This window comes from Scardinius erythrophthalmus, assembly GCF_964197995.2.
Source record: "Scardinius erythrophthalmus genome assembly, chromosome: 25".
Taxonomy (NCBI): Eukaryota; Metazoa; Chordata; class Actinopteri; order Cypriniformes; family Leuciscidae; genus Scardinius; species Scardinius erythrophthalmus.
Window position 1 is genome coordinate 1,201,060 of NC_138245.1, and position 23,875 is coordinate 1,224,934.

A 23,875-nucleotide genomic window follows, 5' to 3' on the forward strand; every position below is an offset into this window, starting at 1 on the left:
GGCTGGTGGCGGTTAAAGGCTCAGATCAGATGTGTGTGTGTGTGTTTGTGTTGATGTTGCTCTTCCTACACTGACAGCTCGAATGCCAGGAAGAGATGCTCACACGGTGCCTGTGTCTCTCGCTCTCCCTCGTTCTCCTCCTCTCACACGCTCTCCCTCCCCCTCTTTCTCTCTCTCTCTCTCTCTCTCTCTTTCTCTCTCTCCTCCTCCTCATCCTCTCACACTCACTCTCTCTCTCTCTCTCTCTCTCTCTCTCTCTCGCTCTCTCTCTCCCTCTCCTCCTCTCAAAGGCTCTCCCTCCCTCGCCGGTACTCCCCCTCCCCCTCCCCCTGTCCCTCACGATCTCCTACATCACTGAGTGTGTGTGTGTGTGTGTGTGTACAAGTGTGTCAATAAAGGTGACTTGACTTGTGAGAGAGTGAATGTGTGTGTGTCTGTGTGTGTGTGTGTGAGTGTGTGACTGAGTGAGTGAGTGAGTGAGTGAGTGTACAAGTGTGAGAGTGTGTGTAAGAGTATGAGTGCGTGTGTGCGTGTGTGAACGCGTATGAATGTGTGCGAGAGTGTACAAGTCTGTAAATAAAGGTGACTTGACTTGTGAGTGTGTGTGAGCATGTGTTAGTGTGTGAGTGAGCGTACAAGTGTGTGTACGAGTATGAGTGTGTGCGTGTGCTTGTGTGTGTGTGTGCGTGAGTGTGTGTATAAGTGTGTGATCTGTTTGTGTTCACACTCTGCCTGTCTCTCTCTCTCTCTCTCCCTTGCTCTCTCTCTCTCTCTCTCTCTCTCTCTCTCTCTCTCCTCTCTCTCTCTCTCTCTCTCTCTCTCCCTCTCTCTCCCTCTCTCTCTCTCTCTCTCTCTCTCCTCTCTCTCTCTCCTCTCTCTCTCTCTCTCCTCTCTCACTCTCTCTCTCTCTCTCTCTCTCCCTCCCCCTGTCCCTCACGATCTGCTGCATCACTGCTTACGTGAGTGTATTACGCTTACGCTGAACCGCAGCTACTGAACGGGGTTTCCAGTGAATATACATGGATGGAGGGAAGGCTCCCACAGCACCCCCCCCCCCCATCCCCCATCCTCGGGATGACCGGCAGACCCAGCGAGGACGATGGGATGGAGGAATAGGTGTGCAGATGGTGGAGACACGGCTCGAAGAGCGTCTTATAAACACTGATCCTGTGCCATCATTCAGTGCGAATATGGCAAGCCCATGTATTCCACTGAAATACAAACAAGATGCACGATGAGGAATGGTGATCATGATCAAGAGAGGCATTTGAAAGCAACAGGAATGTAACATGAGGTTATGAGATTTGCTCAAGGGTTCAGTGCTGATTCTGTTCGTCTGTGTTTAAACACCACCGAAGCAGCACATATGAGACTATAAATGCATTTACATAGAGAATACAATTAAAGAAATTGTTTTATGAATCAATCTGTATTGTAAAAAGCGCTATATAAATACTTTGCATTGTGAGTGTGTGTGTGAGCATGAGTGAAAAAATCCCACAAACACACACACTGAAAGAGGAACTATCAGAGAGAGAAAGGGTTAAATAGATGTTTGCTCATCAAATAGCATGAGTTCTCAAGCTAAATTAGATGACGATCTTCATTTCTGTGTGAAGCCCAGCGGGAACAACTACATGCTGATGGCAAACAGGAAAAATGACAACCAATATGAACATAATTACATTGTGTCTTGTGTAATTAGAGAGATGAATCCAAATGAGATGTTGCAGGTTTTCAGCTGTTCAGCTCAATTTATGCACAACTGAAACAAGAACCGACAGTGTTTCAACCACACTGAGACGCACAGATTTCTTATTAGCTCATCATTGGGTTTGTAATGCAGATAAGATGGTGAACACACATCATATCGCTGTAGACCAATCACAACAGTCTGGGACCGGCTGACCAATCAGAACAGGCTGGGCTTTTCAGAAGGCGGGGCTTAATGAAACCAGAGCGTTCAGACAGAGGGTGAGCAACAGGTGCTGCAACAATATAAATTAGGGATGCACCGGTATCGGCCCGATACTGAGCTCATGTACTAAGCTGGCTGGCTGACGAATGAGGAGCAGCAAGATTGGGAAATGGCTGATCGGGAGGGCTCGCGCCGTTTCTTGACGGGAGCAGCTCACTGCGTCGGACGGGTGGGCCCTACCAGCCGACGGCGGAGTGGAAGCTCGACCGGGAGAGTCCTCGCTGCATCCGCTGATGAGACAAGTGTTATCCTATAGATTTTTTCCTTTGCCAGGGAAGCCTGGAATTTTACTGAATCTAAGTTAATGCTGCGGAACTCGATGGATGTGGTGGGACCCATGGTCTGTTCCTCGGCAGTGGGGATCCCGAGCTCGGAAAATAACATTTTGAATGGTCAGGATATGAGCGGCTGGGATGGCATCAGGAGGCGAAATGATTAGCAAATCGTCTAGTAAGTGAATGAGGTGAGGAATTGCATAATGATTTAGCAAAATCCACCAAACGGCTTCTGATAACATGTCGAAAGTTTAAAAAGTTAAGCATACAGAAAAAAAAAATCCGTGCCAGAGTACCCCGAATAAGTGCCATGAATCCGGATGGATGGGCAACACTTTGAAGACAGAAGTGATGTCGATATTGGCAAGCCAAGCTCCCTGACCCACGATTTTTAACATATTGACTACCTGATCTATTTTACTCCTCATAAATCCTGATGTACTCGTTACATCATAAGAAGGGTGGCGTCTACGCTAATATTAGTCTCTCTGTTTATCCGAGGTTTACCGCAGTCCGCCGGATCCAGGCCGTATCCAGATCTGATGAAGGACCTGTGCCTGGACACACACACACACACACACACACACACACACACACACACACACACACACACACACACACACACACACACACTCCAGATCTGATGAAGGACCTGTGCCTAGACGCGACGACAGCACAGTCCTGAAGTGTCACTAGTCTCTCTCCTGTGAAGTCCTCCTTCCCTTTACCTCTCTACAGATAAAATGTTGTCGGGATAATTCCGGTTCGCGTGGCTACGCAAATTATACATTTTTAAGGCCAGACAAGTAGTTTATTGAGGGTTGATTTGTAAAGAAGGACTACATGCGCACATATATATTCAAATGCGCATACCTTTGGGCTGAACATGTAATGCGTCTGCGTTTCCGCGGGTTTGCGTTTTTGAGTTTTGCGCAGAGATAACGGATAATCATTTGCACCTTCGAACCTATTTCAGGGAGTGCGCTCTCGAGACACCAGGCACTGTTTTGTGCGGATGGGCGGCCGGAGCACGTTAAGGATTTTCCTGTTAGAACGGTGTGTGTTAGCGGCCCTTAAGTTAATAACTAATGATCTTCGCAATGGAAGTGAATCAATCAATCAAAACTAACTTTAGCTGGAGATTTTGCCATGGTGATTAGACTGTGTCCATGGGGTTCTTTCGGCGCCTAAGAAATCTATTGGACGTTTCAGATGGACCCGATTTTCCCCTAAAATCAGACAGGAGGAACTCTAGTACTGACTCACGGGGTAACCTCGGGTTCACGAACCCATCAGTCAGCATCCCAAAAGAAGAATAAGAAGGAAAAGAAGGTTGAAAATAAGAAATGTGGGCTTGTGCTGGAGCTGCAGGACACTGAAAAGGGGAGGGGTTAGTAGCCGTCGAGAAAAAAGGCTGAAATGATTGGGCCTCATGCTAGCTAGCGTCTGCGACGGCGCTGAAGGCCTGATGCTCGAAGCGAGCTGGATTTGGTGCGGCGAGAAGATGGTGTTGTCGAGCGAGGCGAATCCTGAGCCCTGAGGGCTTCCTAACATTGTCCGGGAAGCAGACACACTCTGTCAGTTCAAAGCTAGACTAACACATCTCTTTGACCTAGCATTCACATAACACATTATCAATTTCTATAATTCAATGTTAGGCTGCATAGATTAGGTCAGCCGGAACCGGGAACACTTCCCATAAATCCTGATGTACTCGTTTTTGCAAGGATACATAATACGGTAGAGTTCCACTTTATTCATCCTCCGCGAGAACTAAACGTCCGAAAAGATCAACGCTTGCCTCAATCCTACTACTGTCTACTTCCCAATAGGTGGAACTGTTGTGATAGGAAGTCGCCGGGGAGGAATTTTGATGTCTCGCCGGTGGAGGCGAGGGTCTAGGCGAGCGTTGATGTCGCGTAGCGATAGCAGAAGGTCTGGACTAGGGATGGGACGATTACCAGTTTCTCTATAAACCACGATAAAATGTACTGACGGTTAGTATTATCGTTTAAAATTGAATTATCATTAAAACCGTGTTTGATTATCGCGATTTTAATTTATTCGAGAAGGAATGGCGGAAGGCAGATTAATGTTTTAAATCTTACATGATCACAAAAATATTATCAATCTCAGTAAACAATAAATCAACTCTGATTTCATTTTCAATACAATCGAAAACGGAGACGCAAGACGGCAAGTTGTATTTGAATGAAACGAGAGAGCGCGTGTGCGTCCGTTGTGATGTGCGCTGTGTTATAATGCGTTGTTATTGACGAAGGTCATTATAAGGAAGGAAATGCCACAGAATATAATCTTGCTTAAAAAAGTGCATAGAGCTGCTGGTTTTATTTGTTGTTTGTTGATTTTCAAATATTAAACTTGTTGAAATGTCTTCAGTGTGAGCATCAGTTATTTTTTAACACTTTTCATCTCGTTTTAGCAAAACCGTGATAATATTGATAATCACGATAATTTTGGTCACTATTAACATGATGTTAAATTTTCATACTGTCCCATCCCTAGTCTGGACTCAAGCACCGCCCAAGAGGATGTTTGACTGACATGTAATGCAACCAATCACAGTTCGTTTTGTTACGTGCCATGTTTAGGGGCGTGGCAATATAATGTCGATGTCCCTACAATAACAGACGGTGTGCATCTAATAAATTATTCATTCAAGAACGTTGTGCAAGTTTACAGCAACAATGGAGCCGCGAACTTCACATACTTTTGAAAATCCAGCGTTTAGTTGATCCTTGTAAGCGCTCATTGTCACAGTTGCAAACTCTACGGCTTTCTTCTTCCACGAGGGGTTTTGACGTCACGGCATTTGTTTCCAGGCGGATCGATAAAGAACGCGACACACACGTGACGTCTCTCGGACATCCTGCAGAATTCAACCAATCAGATCGCGACTTCGAAACTCCTGAAGTGTTTCCAGAAAAGTGTTGAGCGAGCGAGACACCTTTTACTTGTACAAATTCTTACGCATTGGTCGTGAGATAGCGTTGAATATGCTGTAAAACGGTCGACAAACAAGTCAAGTCAAGTCAAGTCAAGTTTATTTATATAGCGCTTTTCACAACACAGGTTGTATCAAAGCAGCTTCACAGTAATAAATTAGAACAATACATCAATGTTTGTTTCTAGTGGAACGTCTACGTTTGGTAATGCTGATCAATAGTATCGTTGATTGATTAATTAAATTAAATATCCCCAAATATCCCCAACTGAGCAAGCCAAAGGCAACAGTGGCAAGGAACCGAAAAACTCCATCAGGTGACCTAATGGAGAAAAAAAAACCTTGGGAGAACCCGGGCTCAGTCGGGGGCCAGTTCTCCTCTGGCGTTTATGAACTAGAGGTCGGATTTAACTGTAGGATTAAAAATATTATATGAATGCCTGGCTGAAGAGATGCGTCTTTAATCTAGTTTTAAACTGGGAGAGCGAGTCTGAGCAACGAACAGTATCCGGAAGACTATTCCAGAGTTTTGGAGCTAAATGTGAAAATGCTCTCCCTCCTTTGGTGGACCTAGATATCCTAGGTATGACCAAAAGCCTCGAATTTAGTGACCTTAAAGAGCGCGATGGATTATAGGGCGATAGAAGATCCGTTAAATAGACTGGAGCTAAGCCGTTTAGGGCTTTATAAGTCAGTAGCAATACCTTGTAATTAATACGGGACTTTATAGGTAACCAATGTAGGGATGATAAAATCGGTGTTATATGATCATATTTTCTTGATCTAGTAAGAACTCTAGCGGCGGCATTTTGGACTAACTGTAGCTTGTTTATTGAGGATGCAGGACAACCGGCTAATAACGCATTACAGGAATCTAGTCTCGAGGTCATGAATGCATGAACTAACTTTTCTGCATCAGAAACAGATAGCATGTTACGTAGCTTAGCAATGTTTCTAAGGTGGAAAAAGGCTGTTCTTGTAACATATGAAATATGATTTTCAAAAGACAGGTTGCAGTCTAATATAACACCCAGGTCTTTTACTGTAGAGGATGAAGTAACAGGACATCCTACTATGTTAAAGTTGTATTGTGAGAGGTTTTGTGGGTGGTTTTTTGAACCGATAAGTAGTACCTCTGTCTTGTCTGGATTTAATAAAAGAAAATTATGCGTCATCCAATCTTTTATATCTTTAACACACTCTGTCAATTTGGATAATTTAGCGTTTTCATCTGGCCGTGATGAAATATAAATTTGAGTGTCATCAGCATAACAATGGAAACTAATTCCATGTTTCCTTATAATATTTCCAAGTGGCAGCATATATATTGAGAATAATAGAGGGCCTAACACAGATCCCTGCGGCACTCCATAGTTTACTGGAGTTATGATAGATTTTTCTCCATTTAAATAAACAAAATGGTAGCGTTCAGATAAATACGATCTAAACCAGCTTAATGCTTGTCCTTGAACACCAGTATAATTTTGTAGTCGATCTAAGAGTATTGTATGATGATCTATAGTATCGAACGCAGCACTAAGATCAAGTAAAACTAATATTGAGATACAGCCTTGGTCAGAAGCTAAAAGTAAATCATTTGTGATTTTAACGAGCGCAGTTTCAGTGCTATGATGCGGCCTGAACCCAGACTGAAACTTTTCATAGGTGTCATTTTCTTGTAAGAAAGAGCCCAGTTGAGCGGACACAACTTTTTCTAGTATTTTAGACATAAAAGGTAGATTTGAAATGGGTCTATAATTTACTAGATTATTCGGATCTAATTGTGGTTTCTTAATGAGAGGTTTTATAACTGCCAGTTTAAATGTTTTTGGAACATAACCTAAAGATAAAGACGAGTTAATAATATTGAGGAGAGGCTCTTCCACTACAGGTAACACTTCTTTCAATAGTTTAGTTGGTATAGGATCTAGTAAACATGTTGTTGTTTTAGATGAAGTAAAAAGTTTATTTAACTCTTTTTGTTCTATAGTTGTAAAGCACTGTAATTGTTCTTGCGGGGTGATAATTGAGGCTGAATTATAAGGCGCGATTGAGGATTGAACGTTTACAATTGTGGTTCTGATGTTTTCTATTTTCTCAGTGAAGAACTTCATGAAATCATTACTACTAAACTGTAATGGAATATTTTGTTCAGGAGACATCTGTTTATTTGTTAGTCTCGCCACGGTGTTAAATAAGAACTTAGGATTGTTATGGTTGTTTTCTATTAGTTTGCGTAGATGCTCAGCCCTGGCCGCTTTAAGGGCCTTTTTATAACGTGACATACTGTCTTTCCATGCGATTCTAAAGACCTCTAAGTTGGTTTGTTTCCATTTACGCTCTAAATTACGGGTTTCTCTCTTTAGAACACGCGTAGTATTGTTGTACCATGGTGCTTTACTTTTCTCTCTGACCTTTTTTAATCTAATGGGCGCAACAATATCCAATGATCCAGAGAGAATGGTGCTCATAGTGCTAGTTAATTCCTCAAGTTCATCTGTTTGTTTGGGTTCACTGAGCAGCTGAGACAGATCCGATAAGCTGTTTGAAAAATTATCTATGGTGGATGGAAGGATTGTTCTGCCTAATCGATAACGCGGCGCAGCATGATATATTACAGGAGTACGTAATATGCATGTTACCATGTAATGGTCAGTGACATCGTCACTTTGTGGAATGATATCTATATCGGTTGGATCGGTTCCATGTGATATAATTAAATCGAGAGTATGATTAAATCGATGAGTTGGTCCGGTAACGTTTTGCTTGACCCCAAAGGAGTTTAATAAATCTGTAAACGCAGCCCCTAACGCATCATTTTGATTATCTACATGGATATTCAAGTCTCCAACAATTAATGCTTTATCGAAGTTAACTAATAGGTCTGAGAGAAGATCTGCAAACTCTTTTAGGAAATCAGCGTAAGGCCCAGGCGGTCTATATACGGTAGCCAAGGCTAGAGATAATAGGGATGTTTTTCTGGCATCTAAGAGCGTAACATTTAGTACAAGTACTTCAAATGAAATAAACTTATAACCCGTTTTCTGAGTAACATTGAGAAAATCTCTATAGATTGTTGCAACACCGCCGCCACGACCATTCAGACGGGGCTCGTGCTTATAGGAGTATCCTGCTGGAGTAGACTCATTTAAACCAAAATAATCATTTGGTTTAAGCCAGGTTTCAGTAAGGCAAAGTACATCGAAGCTATTATCTGTGACTAATTCATTTACAATAACTGCCTTAGGTGTGAGTGATCTAATGTTTAGAAGACCTAGCTTTAAAAATTGTTTTTGATTACCAATAGCAACATTTTCTGGTTTAATAACAATTAGATTTTTTCTAGATCCTGCAGTAGATTTATGATTTGATCTCACTAAACGAGGAATAGACACAGTTTCTATGCAATGTTCTACACTATTTATATCAGTTAAATTGGTGCAGCAGAGACTATGATTTGGACTTTTGTTTACTAGTCAAAAGGTATTTAACATTTTGGAGATGTTATCTGACAGAAGATCCGATCCGAATCTGCTTGGGTGTAAGCCATCAGCACGGTAAAGCCTAGGATGCTCCCAAAACAGATTCCAATTATTTACAAAGAGAAGTTTCTGCTCATTGCACCATGACATTAACCATTCATTAAGCGCAAATAATCTACTAAACTTTTCATGACCTAGTCGGTACGTGGGAAGCGGTCCTGACACAATAATCGTTATATCAGGCGATGTGCTGCGTACCGTATCGATCAGATTCCTGAAGTCTTTCTTCAAAACCTCCGTTTGGCGCAGTCTGATGTCGTTCACTCCCGCGTGCAGGACCACAGTTCCGACGCGCTCGTTCAAAATCTCGGGAACGTGAGCAGCGATTTCAGAAACACGAGCACCAGGAAAGCAGTGATTATGCACCTTACTTTTATTTAACGTAACGTGTACGTGTCGAACGATGGAGTCGCCGATGATCACAGCATCGCGTTCTGTTTCGCGAAGAGGGGAGAAGCGGTTTTGTGTGGATATCTCGAAAACCGGGAGGGTCGGAGAGAGTTTTCTTGGTCTAGACCTGACTCGCGACTTCCGCTGCGGAAAAATCCAGGCTTCTGATGGCATGTTGGAGCCGGAGTGAACGAGACCATGGCTGATCGCGACCTCGACGTTCGGGACCGATGTTGAGGAACGCACGGAGTAGACGAGGTCGGAGTCAGGGGGTTAGTAACATTAATCTCTGATTTGTGTGCCTCGGCACGTGATGTTTCGAGAGCCAAACGCCGGTCTATCAGCTCGGCTTTTCTTACTAAAAGGTCGTGGATCTGTTTCTCAACAGCTTCCAGCTCAGACTGCACCGCGTGCAGCTCAAATGTGTCCTCACCTGCACCAAAAGGTAGACTACTTACATTTGATATATTCGCCATTTTAACAGATGGACAGTAAGTTAAGTTAGCAACGACGCTACCAGTGGTGCTATCAATATTAATACTAATTTATGGCTTAAGTCTTGGATATAATCCGTCTTTTCAGTGGTACGGGTGTAGAGTAGACGCACGATAGGCGAAAAAATGTTTGTTTGTAAGTGTGTGTGGAGAAGACGCGTTCAGCCGTGATCCACGGACGTAACCTATAAGAGTATCCAGCGTTGGATCACTAGGCTTGAGACGCGTCTGCTCAACAATCCGCGTTATAACTATGAGGTGAGGAAAAGTAGAAAATGTTCGTTGTGAGTTTAAAGAGAAATCAAGAATTATAAATCAATCGATGGAGCTCCAAAGACAACAACGCGCTCAGACGCGACAGAGGTAAGTCTGCTGTATATACACCTCTTCTTTTGGTAATTGTGTTGATTAACTGTGCGCTCCTCGAGTTAATTTAGGTTAATTATCTGAACGTGCTCCTCCCGAACTTTGTTAATAAAACATCATTTAAATGATATTTTGTGCTTGTCAAGTTTTTATCTCATTATGCATATCCAACATTTTTGTGTGTGTGTGTGTGGTATTACAAACCTAGACATATTGCTGTACATTATAGCCTATAAATGTGTGATTATTTTTTATAGCCCTCTATTAAATTTAAAACGTAGTAAAGTAGATTTTGCATTTCTCGCTAAATGCATTCTGATTTATATAGTATTCTATTCGTTTTCCTATTTTATTTGTATTTAATAGGATCTTATACCATCTTCCGTCGATCAAAGCGTATACAAAAATTACTAAATGTAAATGTGACATTATTGAATTTTGAATTTGAATGTGCAAACCTTGTGAAATTATTAGTTTACAAATTTGCCAAGGAAGCAAAGACATTCTGTTTGAAATAGCAGATGAAAATGAATTTATGCAGCTTTAAAAGGAGATTATATTGGACGGCATAAAAATAATTATAAACTTTATTTTACATAGCGCCTTTAAAGCAGCTTCTCAATGGACTTTACACAATACAAATACAGAGAGAGAGAGAGAGAGAGAGAGAGAGAGAGAGAGAGAGAGAGAGAGGAAAATACACAGATAGAAATACAAAAGCGTACAACCAAGGTTGGATTTAAAAATGATTACATTTTGTGCATCTTTAATATGAGAAGGAGGAAAACCCATCGGCTATATTTAATAGCACTGTATACATATGCATGTGTTAAATATGTGTTGCTAGAATATGATTAAGATGCTTTTTGTTACATTACATAGAAATGTGTGATTATTTTTATATCTCCCTAAAATGCATTCTGATTTATATAGTATTCCATTGATTTTCTTATTTGTATTTGTATTTAATAGTATCTTACACCATCTTCCATATTTTTAGTGACATGATAGAATTTTAAATTTGAATGTGCAAACTTTATTAGTTATTAATAGTGTACAAATTTGCCAAAGACATTCTGTTGAAAATGATCCAGATGAAATTGAATGTATGCATCTTTAAAAGGAGATTATATAAACCCGTCTGCAATATTAAACCAGCTCTGTGTGTATAGCATATGGGTGTGTTAAATATGTGTAGCTGGAATATGATTAGATGCTGTTTGTTGTACTATTGCGTACAGTCTGAATAAACCTCTCATGTTCTGTGCCTGTGTTTCCCTCCAACGATAAGTGCTGCATTAATTATTAATCTGAATGTCATTTTTCTGAGGTCTCTGTGTGTAAGTGCATTGTGCTGATCAGAAACGACTTTGGGGAAGCAGTGTGTGCTTTTTAAGCGCGATGCGACGTTCCTCAGATGCTGGGCTTTAAACAGAGAAGTGAGTGCGTCTCCATGGCAACTGCAGTAAAGTGTGAGATTGTGTTGTTGTGTGTTGTGTGTGCTTGAGAAAAGAGCTGAGGTCCAGATGCACATATAATCATCATCAGTCCCTCCATTATCACCGCCTGAAACCGAATATCCCCTTCAAATTAGCCTTCGCTCTCACAGACGACACCACACACACACACACACACACACACACACACACACACACACACACACACACACACACACACACACACACACACACACACACACACACACACACACACACACACACACAGAGAGAAACACTGGAGTGGGATTAATTCAGTGTGTTTTTGGGCACTGGCATTCTCTGCCATTCTGCCTCTCACTTGACATTATAATGTGCACTATCTGTAAAGATGACACACGTGAAAATGGGTTTGAACTCTGTTTATTGAATTGAAACTATTTTCGGTAACACTTTATTTTACAGTGTCCTTGTTACATATGTTACATGTACTTACCATAGTAATAACAGTAAATTATGCTTAATTACATGCAACCAAATCTTAATGCTACCCTAACCCTAAGTACATGTTGTAATTAATATTACTCAGTACTTAAATATAGAATTACACTGTAACAATGACACCTTCAAATAAAGTGTAACCCTATTTTCTCATCACAGAATCAGCCCTTATCTGCATATTTTTTTTAATGCTCAGTAATATAAGAACATTTTCTAGGAATGACATACAAATACATATAATAAAAGAAAGAAAGAAAGAAAAAAACAATGATTATACAAAAAAATTATAAAAAAAATAATGACATGGCAGAGATATGACAAGTGTGACACTATAACATACATTAATATACAAGGAAAGCTTTAAGTAGCCTACATGTATTTTCTTTAAATATTTCTTAATGATATTTAATAAATCTTAGTGATTTAAAAAAATTAAATAAGGATAGGCCAGAAACTTTTGTTTATGAATGAAGAATTTGCCATATAAAATAAAATTAACAATGTACTCTACGGGTTTATTTTTTATCGTCATTACAATAAAACAATTACAATGTCTTTTAAACTGACATTGTCTATTTTGTCTAACAATGTAGAATCAAATATGTAAGAACCAATGTCAGAGCAAAACTGTTGAATCTGCATAATATTTCAACAGAGCTACGTCATTACCATCATCATCATCATCGTCATCATCATCGTCATCATCATCATCGCGTGAATGAATCCTGGTGTTGTCTTTGCTGTCATCAGGCTCGTCATCGCTCTATAGTAGATTAATGCTTATTTAAGAATATAAATGAATAATAATAGTCCACGCTCGATCCTTCATCGCTCTCTAGCGGCTGTTCATGAACACACAGCATTCCCAGAGGATCTCTGCTACTGTCCCTCACTTTACCGCATTACCTCGCTTTCGTAGTGTATAAAACACACAGGGCATTTCATGGACTCCGACATGATGTTTGTTTATTGATTAATTAATTGATTAGTTAATTGACTATAACTCTAAAGATTTAGTTGTAAATGTAAAAGAATAGCAGATTCCACTCCACAACTGTCATGATCAGGACACAGAGGAACAACAGTGCTGGAGCTGAATCACTTCAGAACCTTTTTATTTTCCATTTGATGAACGATAGAAACTTTGACATCCAATCAGAATGTCTTTTTTTGTTCAAGATTTATAGAATCAATAAAATAAGTCAAATACATCATCAATTCTTCTTCCAAAACATGTGTTTACCCTGATTTACTATGCTAAGCCTATTACACGTGTTTATTTAGACCTTTATGTATATATATATCACAAAAATACAAGACCTTTGTATCATTCAGAGATTCTGAAGGTACACAAATGAACACAGTCTTAATAGCTTTTCCATTAGATTGAATAGTAGAACAGTAATATTAAAAATCCTTTAAGGGCTCCTGAGAAAAGGGGATTTTGTTAGAAAACTTACACTTATGAATGTAAAATTTGACTTATTCACACTCTTGTCATACTTCAAATACCCAAAAATGATCTTTTCGAAATTAAAGAGCACTTTTTCCTTAATAAACATGTACACTTCATACCATAAGTGTTCCAGATGAACACCAGAAGATGTGAGGCAGGTCTAGTGTTTCCAAGAGCAAAAGATCATCAGTGTCTGTCTTAAACTTACTAATGTTTGGGTAGAATTTGTGCATTATCATGAAAGACATTTATTTCACCTTGTTTGTAGCAAAAAACTGACGAGGTAATAATAACCAAACACTTTCCCAATCAAGGTCATTAACACATTTAGTCCAATGAGCAGAAGAGCGAGATTTGGTGACAAACTCCTTTAAAAATAGCGAACGAAGAGATTTGTCATTGTTTTTAGACTGTAAAGAACACAGTTTTACCACATACTGTATCGGTTGAGTTCATTATTATCAGTTGAGTTAATTATGGGCATTTCAGTGTTTATTAGACCAGTCGGGATGGTTTTGGTGGGATTTTGCGTCATCCGTCACTCGCATGTGTGCCTCGTTACTTTAAAGGGACAGTTCACCCAAAAATGAACATGTTTGTCATCATTTACTCACACTCTAGTTGTTCCAAAGCCGTTTGAGTTTCTTTATTCTGTTAAACACAAAAGAATGTATTTTAAAGAAGCACCTTGGTATTTTTTTCCTATAGTTAGCTAATAGCTGCCGTCAAATGTCTGGTTAGCAACATTCTTCAAAATGTATTATGTTGTGTTCAACAGAATAAAGAAACTCATACGGCTTTGGAACAACTTGAGTGTGAGTAAATGATGACAAAAATCTTCATTTTTGGTTGAACTGTCCCTTTAATAAATGGTTAATTTTGCTGCACCAGACCGCACGGTGGCGCCCGCGAACTATCACCTGAACACCGACACTCTTCAGAGCTCGACGAGGGAAATACCAGTCAAAAGTCAAACATATTTAAATGATTCAGAAGAAAAACATCAATTAGTTATCAATATCACTATTAATCATATTCATCATATGATTAGCCTCCTAGCGGGGAACAGTGAGGTGTTGTCGCTCTGAACGCGATGTAAACGCGCTGATCGGTGAGTGTGTGTGTGTGTGTGTGTGTATTCTCCGCTATGACTCTTCCAGCTCTCCAGAAAAACAGTGTTTTCTTCAGGAAGATTCTCAGCCAGTTTCCTCAGGACTTCAGTCTGGCCTTCGCTTATGGATCTGCTGTGTTCAGGCAGAATGGAAGCTGTCAAGGTCAGATGCGGGTAAGAAACGCCTCACTCTGTGTCTAATGTTATGATCTGAAGAAACTCTGTCACTCGGAGTTAAAGTACATTAATCTCTGCCTAATATACAGTACAGCAGCCCTGAATCATCATCAGTCAGTGCTTTAGTCACTGTTATGGAGAACAAACAAGAAAAACTACATCACCAGTCAGAAGATTTGGATCGGTAGATTTTTAATGTTTTTAAAAGAGTTTTCTGCTCACCAAGACCGCATTTATTTCATAACAAAAACTGTAATATTTTTCAATATTATGACAATTTAAAATAACTGTTGTTTATTTTAATATGTTTTAAATGTAATTTATTCCTGTGATCAAAGCTGAATGTTCAGCATCATTACTCCAGTCTTCAGTGTCACATGATCCTTCAGAAATCACTCTAATATGAGGATTTGATGCTCAAGAAACATTCATTCATTATTATTATTATTATTATTATTATTATTATCAGTGTTGAAAACAGTTGTGTACACATTTCTTTGATGAATAGAAAGTTCAAAAGAACAGCATTTATCTGAAATAGAAGCTTTTGTAACATTATAAATGTCTTTACTGCCACTTTTGATCAATTTAAATCATACTTGATGAATAAAAGTATTGATTTCTTTTATTTCTTCCCCCCCAAAATAAAATAAAAATTCTTACTGACCCCAAACTTTTGAACGGTAGCCTAGTGTTTAATGTTACAAAAGCTTCCCTTTCAGATAAATGCTGTTCTTTTCAACTTTCTATTCATCAAAGCATCCTGGAATAAAAATGCAAATAACTGTTTTTTAACACTGATAATAATAAATGTTTCTTGATCATCAAATCATCGTATTAGAGTGATTAGAGGATCATGTGACACTGAAGACTGGAGTAATGATGCTGAACATTCAGCTGATTTACATTAGAATAATATTTCACAATATTACTGTTTTTTGTTGTTGTTGTATTTTTAATCAAATAAACACAGCCTTGGTGAGCAGAAGAGACTCTTTCAAAAACATTAAAACTCTTACCGATCTAAAACCTTTGACTGGTAGTGTGTGTTTATTCTGAAGAAGTGCTTGTGTTTCGTGTGTTTTCAGAGGAACATGCTGGACTTTGTGTTTGCCGTGGATGATCCGGTCACATGGCACACCATGAACCTGATGGAGAACCGGAAGCATTACTCGTTCCTCAGATTCCTGGGGCCGAAACACATCAGCAGGATCCAGAGCGAGTCAGGAGCCGGAGTTTACTTCAACACACTGATTCCTGTGGATGACCGGGTATCAGACTAACACATGTTTACAGTCCTCCTGTAGTCAATCATTTAATCCCTTAAATGAATGTAACTCGACACCCTTGCCTCATTTAGTATGTGCGGTTCTATGAATATGCAAATGAGCCCCGCCTCCACTCACTCCCTCAGCTCAGAGATCCACTGGTTGACGATCACACGTTGATCTGATTGGTTACAAGGTAGTTTGTGACGTCAGAAACACCAGCGATTTCAAAGCGTGTTTTTGAGACTGTCTTTGGTTCACTGCAGTTTTAAGCAGGAAATACTCAGCAATGCTGTCGACTTATGAATTTACACATGGTTTGTCTTAAAGCAGATTAAACACACCACATAGACACATAAACAACATTAAAAGCTGGATTTTCACCACAGGGCGACTTTAAAGAAATGTATTATTTTGTTTAGAAAAGATGCGTTAAATTGATCAAAAGTGAGAGTTAAAGGAACACGCCGACTTTTTGGGACTTTAGCTTAGTCCCCGTATCCCCCAGAGTTAGATGAGTCCACACACACCCTTCTCATCTCCGTGTGTGCCGTAACTCTGTTTGACGCACCCACCGCTAGCCTAGCTTAGCACAAAGACTGGAGGTAAATGGCTCCAGCTAGCATAATGCTCCCAATAAGTGACAAAATAACGCCAACATTTTCCTGTTTACATGTTGTGATGTGTATAGTCACAGCGTGTACAAATAACAAGGTCACATGAGACACAGCCATCTTCTAACCGTACACATACTGGGAACTATGTTCTCTGAAGGCGAAGCACTGCTACTTCTGCGGAGTGATTTACTCCAACTCTGAGCGAACTCTCCTCACCACGGGCTTCTCAGGCGCTGGAGTAAATCACTCCGATGTAAATCACTATAATGTAGACATTTCAAATAAATGCTGTTCTTTTGAACTTTCTATTCTTTGAAGAATCCTGATAAATAACACTGATAATAATCATAAATGTTTCTTGAGCATCAAATCATCATATTAGAGTGATTTCTGAAGGATCATGTGACACTGAAGACTGGAGTAATTTACTATATATTCACATAGAGAACAGCTGATTTACACTGGAATAATATTTCACTGTTTTACTGTATTTCTGATCAGATGAATGCAGCATTGGAGAGGACAAACACCAGAATGCAGTGTGTTTGACGTGTGTTGTGTTTGCAGTTGATCAAGTACGGCGTCATCAGCACTGAAGCTCTGATCGATGATTTACTGCACTGGAAGACGCTGTACGTCGCCGGACGATTACACAAACCTGTGAGTGTTATCAGCAGTTCACCGAGTCTGTGTTTCATGAAACCATCGTTTTAACGAACATTCGCAAACAGCATCGCAGAGTTGTGTGTTTGGAGCGACAGATCTCGACCTGTGGTTAGAAGAAGAGTTTCTAGTTTGCATGACATGTGGACTCAATAAATCCTGATCTTGAGCAAAATAAGCAAGTTGACATTCAGTACAATCTATATCTGTTATTTAGAACACATACAAATGTCATTTACGTCTTTTAGTTTGTCAAGAGATTGAAAGCGTCGTTGTTGAAGAGTGCGCATGTGTGAACGAGCTCTAGCCTATGACTGAATCTGGAAATAAAGCAAAATAACTGAGAAAAATTAGAAACTGAGAAATTTCTTGGTTGTCTTTGGGCACTTACAGTCGAACCAAAAATGATTCAGACACCAGATATCATTTTTGATATTTCTTTACTAGTGTGATCAGGACACTATAGTTCATTTCTGTAAGAGAGGAGAGCAAAATACAGTAAACTGTGACATATTATACCCAAAAATTCTTCATACAGAGACTACCAGTAAAACTTTGGGACCAATAATGATTGGGACACTTTGAGCTGATCATGTTTTGCTGAAGTGTGTTTTGTCTTTAATTGCTAATGCTCTTTTTACACACAGACTGAACAAAATGAAGCATTGCTTGGTGATTGGTTGAGCTAAACTGGTATTATCTAATTGTGTAGTTAAATTTAACAGCTGACAGATATTCAACATAATTCATGTGTGAGACAGTCTAACAGAAGGACGGACAAAACCAGTCAAATATCAACTGAGTTCTGCTCATATTTTATTACCATTTTCTAAACTATAGTGAATAAACTGTGATGATGTGAGAAATGTTGAAGGTGTGTGAATACATGTTGGTTTGACTGTATGCATGGTGTTGTTTCAGTGTCAGATTCTTCGTGTTTTCCTCAAGTGTGAGTGAGTTAGTGGTGTCAGAGCCCGTCTACGGAGAGCCTGGCCACTCCCTATTAAAGGGGTGGTTCGGGATTTTTGACATCGGACCTCATTTTTAAGTCAGCCTGGTTGTTATTCATCAGTGGAGACATTTTTAAAAAAAAAAAAATATCCAGTCCTTATATTTGGATAGTTAGCCGATGCTAGGCTAGAAAGAGTCAATAGGTAGATGTTAGCCAGCCATTAAAAACCGTTTTACCCACTCCACAGTGCACCAAACGCAAATCAATTATAACACTAGACTATCGATGCAAATGTACGTTGAGAGAATAATGTTAGAAATCAAACTTACCTTTCATCACATTGCATTAGTTATAATTTGTTCCCTGTAATCATAAGCCTTGTCTACAGCAGCAGCGGAGTGATATTGATTACCTAGGCAACCGAGTGAGCCGGTACACACATGTACGGCACACACTGTAGTGCGCTTCTTTTCTGTGTTTACTTTTTGCCGCATTACTAACTGGAGCAAAGTAAAATTCCGCAGCTGCTGAGAAACTAGTTCCTTTGGGATCATTGAAATGAAAGGTGAGTTTGATTTCTAACATTATTCTCTCAACGTACATTTGCATCGATAGTCTAGTGTTATAATTGATTTGCGTTTGGTGCACTGTGGAGTGGGTAAAACGGTTTTTAATGGCTGGCTAACATCTACCCTTGACTCGCGCTAGCCTAGCATCGGCTAACTATCCAAATATAAGGACTGGATAATTTTTTTTAAAAAATGTCTCCACTGATGAATAACAACCAGGCTGACTTAAAAATGAGGCCCGATGTCAAAAATCCCGAACCACCCCTTTAAGTCCTATTGTACCGAATGTTGGTTGTAGTTCCACCAGAGCTCCACTGGGGGCGATCGCCCATGAGTGCAGAATGAATGGGAGTCTATGGAGCTAGACGGCTAAATGTGTCTCTTTCACCCGATTGCCGTTGAGAAATCTCAGGTTTGATTGTAGGTTTTGCAAGTTCAACATGGGTTATAGGTCGAAAGTTGAATGAACGAGTACTTATGTCCTTTCGATTTCTTACAGGTTGAGTTGTTGTTGCCCATAACATGCTAGCATTCTGCTAATGAACGCTGATTGGTCAGTGAAGGACTGATTACGACCAGAGATACCGCTTGATGGTCTTTTAAAACAACAAAACAAAAACTCTTCTAGCACGTGTGTTTCTCTGTGTCGGCTGTGTTGTGTGTTTGCCTGTGTCGGCTGTGTTGTGTGTTTCTCTGTGTCGGCTGTGTTGTGTGTTTGCCTGTGTCGGCTGTGTTGTGTGTTTGCCTGTGTCGGCTGTGTTGTGTGTTTGCCTGTGTCAGCTGTGTTGTGTGTTTGCCTGTGTCAGCTGTGTTGTGTGTTTGTTGTGTTTGCCTGTGTCGGCTGTGTTGTGTGTTTGCCTGTGTCGGCTGTGTCGTGTGTTTGCCTGTGTCGGCTGTGTCGTGTGTTTGCCTGTGTCGGCTGTGTCGTGTGTTTGCCTGTGTCGGCTGTGTCGTGTGTTTGCCTGTGTCAGCTGTGTCGTGTGTTTGCCTGTGTCAGCTGTGTTGTGTGTTTGCCTGTGTCGGCTGTGTTGTGTGTTTACCTGTGTCAGCTGTGTCGTGTGTTTGCATGTGTCGGCTGTGTCGTGTGTTTGCCTGTGTCGGCTGTGTCGTGTGTTTGCCTGTGTCAGCTGTGTCGTGTGTTTGCCTGTGTCAGCTGTGTCGTGTGTTTGCATGTGTCGGCTGTGTCGTGTGTTTGCCTGTGTCGGCTGTGTCGTGTGTTTGCCTGTGTCGGCTGTGTTGTGTGTTTACCTGTGTCGGCTGTGTCGTGTGTTTGCCTGTGTCGGCTGTGTCGTGTGTTTGCCTGTGTCAGCTGTGTTGTGTGTTTGCCTGTGTCAGCTGTGTTGTGTGTTTACCTGTGTCGGCTGTGTCGTGTGTTTGCCTGTGTCAGCTGTGTTGTGTGTTTGCCTGTGTCAGCTGTGTCGTGTGTTTGCCTGTGTCGGCTGTGTCGTGTGTTTGCCTGTGTCAGCTGTGTTGTGTGTTTGCCTGTGTCAGCTGTGTTGTGTGTTTACCTGTGTCGGCTGTGTCGTGTGTTTGCCTGTGTCGGCTGTGTCGTGTGTTTGCCTGTGTCAGCTGTGTCGTGTGTTTGCCTGTGTCGGCTGTGTCGTGTGTTTGCCTGTGTCGGCTGTGTCGTGTGTTTGCCTGTGTCAGCTGTGTTGTGTGTTTGCCTGTGTCAGCTGTGTTGTGTGTTTACCTGTGTCGGCTGTGTTGTGTGTTTGCCTGTGTCAGCTGTGTTGTGTGTTTGCCTGTGTCAGCTGTGTTGTGTGTTTGCCTGTGTCAGCTGTGTTGTGTGTTTGCCTGTGTCAGCTGTGTTGTGTGTTTACCTGTGTCGGCTGTGTTGTGTGTTTGCCTGTGTCAGCTGTGTTGTGTGTTTACCTGTGTCAGCTGTGTTGTGTGTTTGCCTGTGTCAGCTGTGTTGTGTGTTTGCCTGTGTCGGCTGTGTTGTGTGTTTGCCTGTGTCGGCTGTGTTGTGTGTTTGCCTGTGTCGGCTGTGTCGTGTGTTTGCCTGTGTCGGCTGTGTCGTGTGTTTACCTGTGTCGGCTGTGTTGTGTGTTTGCCTGTGTCAGCTGTGTTGTGTTTGCCTGTGTCAGCTGTGTTGTGTTTGCCTGTGTCAGCTGTGTTGTGTGTTTGCCTGTGTCGGCTGTGTTGTGTGTTTACCTGTGTCGGCTGTGTTGTGTGTTTACCTGTGTCGGCTGTGTTGTGTGTTTGCCTGTGTCGGCTGTGTTGTGTGTTTGCCTGTGTCGGCTGTGTTGTGTGTTTGCCTGTGTCGGCTGTGTTGTGTTTGCCTGTGTCAGCTGTGTTGTGTTTGCCTGTGTCAGCTGTGTTGTGTGTTTGCCTGTGTCGGCTGTGTCGTGTGTTTGCCTGTGTCGGCTGTGTTGTGTGTTTGCCTGTGTCAGCTGTGTTGTGTGTTTGCCTGTGTCAGCTGTGTTGTGTGTTTGCCTGTGTCAGCTGTGTTGTGTGTTTGCCTGTGTCAGCTGTGTTGTGTGTTTGCCTGTGTCAGCTGTGTTGTCGATGCCTCGATAGAAAAGAAAGTGCAGAGCTGAAAGCACCAAAGTGACTGAAGGATTGCCGTAAAGCAGTATCTCTGGTCGTATGATGTGTGTGACGTCATTGACATTTTAAAAGACTTTTTAAAGCAAATAAGTGACTCTAAAAAATCTAACACCCAGCAATGTGTAATTTCTTTGCATCTCCTTTCGAATACAACATTCAAATTACTAGACAAAACATTATATCCTGAGAAAAGTGGATTTTGAGGGGTATAGCGCCATAGACCTCCATTCACTCTGCACTCGTCCTGTGAGCGCCCTCATGTGGAGCCAGAGTGGAACTGCAACCAGTTCAGAAGCCGGAAGTTTACTGAGAGTGGAACTTCTCCCCTTATTAGACATTCTCTGTTGGTGTTTTCCTCAAGTGTGTGTGAGTTAATGGTGTTTTCCCCCACAGGTTCGAGTTCTGCTGCAGAATGAGAGTGGGAAACTGCGGTCCGCTCTCGTAGGGAACTTGAAGAGTGCCGTGATCGCTTCTTTCCTCATGTTGCCCGAGAGTTTCTCAGAAGAAGAGCTCTTCCTCCAAATAGCAGGACTGTCCTACTCTGGTGAGTCTCTCTCTCATGCATTTTACATTTGTACTCTAATCTGTATTTGTGTTTTTAGGCCGTTGAATCAGAGATCTCCACTTCAGCATCTTCACACACACCGAACTCTTCTATTCTGATGAGTTGTTCATGTATCATCCACTGGACTTTCTGTTTTCACTTGATCTTGTTTATTTTTCTTTCACTTGATTTTCAGAGAGATAAAAGGAGAACTCTTTAAAAACCTTTAACCCTCTGGTGCTCTGTGGTCATTTTGACTGTTTTTTGTTTTGTTTTTAGAAATGTTTACTTCGTCGTAGTGGTACGAAACTTGGTAAAGGTTTGGGCACTTGCTGTGTGAACACAAAAGAAAATCATGGACATTATTTGAAAAGGTTAAATGGTCCTGAAAAAAACAAAAACAGTCACTCTTGTATTGTTTGTGGTCTAAAATGACGCACTGGAAATGAATGCGAGGCGAAGTTCCTCTAGTGGAAGCGTCTGGAACTGCAGCCGGACAACATCTCACTGAAAGATCAAATCTGGAACTTGTTTAGATTTATGGCTTTGATTAGTAAAATGTGTTTTGGAAAATTTATATTACAAATAAAACTAGAAAAAAATATTTTTGTGCATTTTTCATAACAATAAACATAAAATTCAAAAAAAAAAAAAAAAAAATTAAAAGTTCACTTTTTTAACCCTCTGCTCGTGTGTCAGTCAAAAATTACCATTATGTTAATTTTAATAAAATGACTACTATATTTTAGTTTGAGTGTTTTTGTTTAATATTTTGTATTTTAGGGGATTTTATGGTACAAAATTATATTTATTAACTAAATTACGTAAAAAAAAAAAAAAAAGAAATAAACCAGTCCAACCACGTCACAGCCCCCCAATACACACACACACACACACACACACACACACACACACACACACACACACACACACACACACACACACACACACACACACACACACACACACACACACGCGTGTGTATATATATATATATATATACACACTCATAAAAACTGTGGCGCAGCTAATCTGGTTCATTTCTTTCTTTTTTTTGGGCTAGTAGAAGTTATAAAATTTTAGATTTCAAATCTTAATTTTTTTTATTCAAACTAAATCCTGTCATCCAGCATGTCCTCCTTCCTCTTTCATCCTCTTCCCTTTCACCCAAAATATATTTTAGCTGGACAGATCAATACAGTACAAAGAACATCAGAAAAATTTAGGATGTTGGAAAATAGCAATGTCTTTTCTGTTCACCAAATGCTTTTTAATCTTCGCTATTGCTTCAATGCAAATGAACAAGCGTGCCGGTATTTGTTGTGAAGTGACGTGTGTGTGTGTGTGTGTGTGTGTGTGTGTGTGTGTGTGTGTGTTTAAGTAAGCCAGATATGAGCAGATTCTGAGCAATACGCTGTATTTAATATATCATGATGAATCACGAGTATTTGAGCTAAATTTGCGCTGATTTGGTTTACACGAACTTCCCCAGCGAAGTGAATAAAGATAATAACTAACCCGCCAAAACGGCTAGTGATTTAACAGCGTTACCCGTTAATTTCAAACCCTGGGTATAATCCATTTATTCAGTTTTTGAGTATGGTAGTTTTTGCTCACCCTCAAAAAGTGACAATTTTAACATGCTATATAAAAATATCTGTGTGGTATTTAGAGCTCAAACTTCACACACACACTCTGGGGACATCAGAGACTTATTTTACATCTGGTGAAAAGGGCATTACACCACTGCTTTAAAAAAGTGAACTTCAAAAAATGTTTACATTTATTGTTATAAAAAATGCACAATAATACCTTTTTTTTTTTTTTATCAAAAAGTTTCATGCCAAGTTTTGCTCAGACTGTGAGGAAAGCGTGTGTTCGGCTGCAGTAACAGACGCTTCCACTAGAGGACATTCACCTCACATTCATTTCCAATGCCTCATTTTTACCACAAACAATACAAGAGTGACTGGGGTATTTTGTGACCATTTAACCTTTTCCAAATCATGTCCATGATTTTT

The 23,875-nt window shown here is 40.5% G+C and overlaps 1 protein-coding gene across 2 annotated transcripts in view; it reads left to right on the forward strand.

The window, feature by feature from the left end:
- The first annotated feature begins 14,304 nt into the window (after positions 1 to 14,304).
- Positions 14,305 to 23,875, forward strand: part of tamm41 (TAM41 mitochondrial translocator assembly and maintenance homolog) — a 31,695-nt gene continuing 22,124 nt past the window's right edge. The window contains exons 1-5 of one of the 2 annotated variants that reach the window (XM_081357629.1): positions 14,305 to 14,514; positions 14,592 to 14,688; positions 15,780 to 15,962; positions 17,144 to 17,236; positions 21,704 to 21,854. In XM_081357629.1, the coding sequence (XP_081213755.1) occupies positions 14,683 to 14,688; positions 15,780 to 15,962; positions 17,144 to 17,236; positions 21,704 to 21,854 (433 nt within the window). In that variant the 5' untranslated portion in view covers positions 14,305 to 14,514; positions 14,592 to 14,682. Of the gene's footprint in view, positions 14,689 to 15,779; positions 15,963 to 17,143; positions 17,237 to 21,703; positions 21,855 to 23,875 lie in introns of both variants that reach the window. The other variant, XM_081357628.1, reaches the window with a different exon arrangement.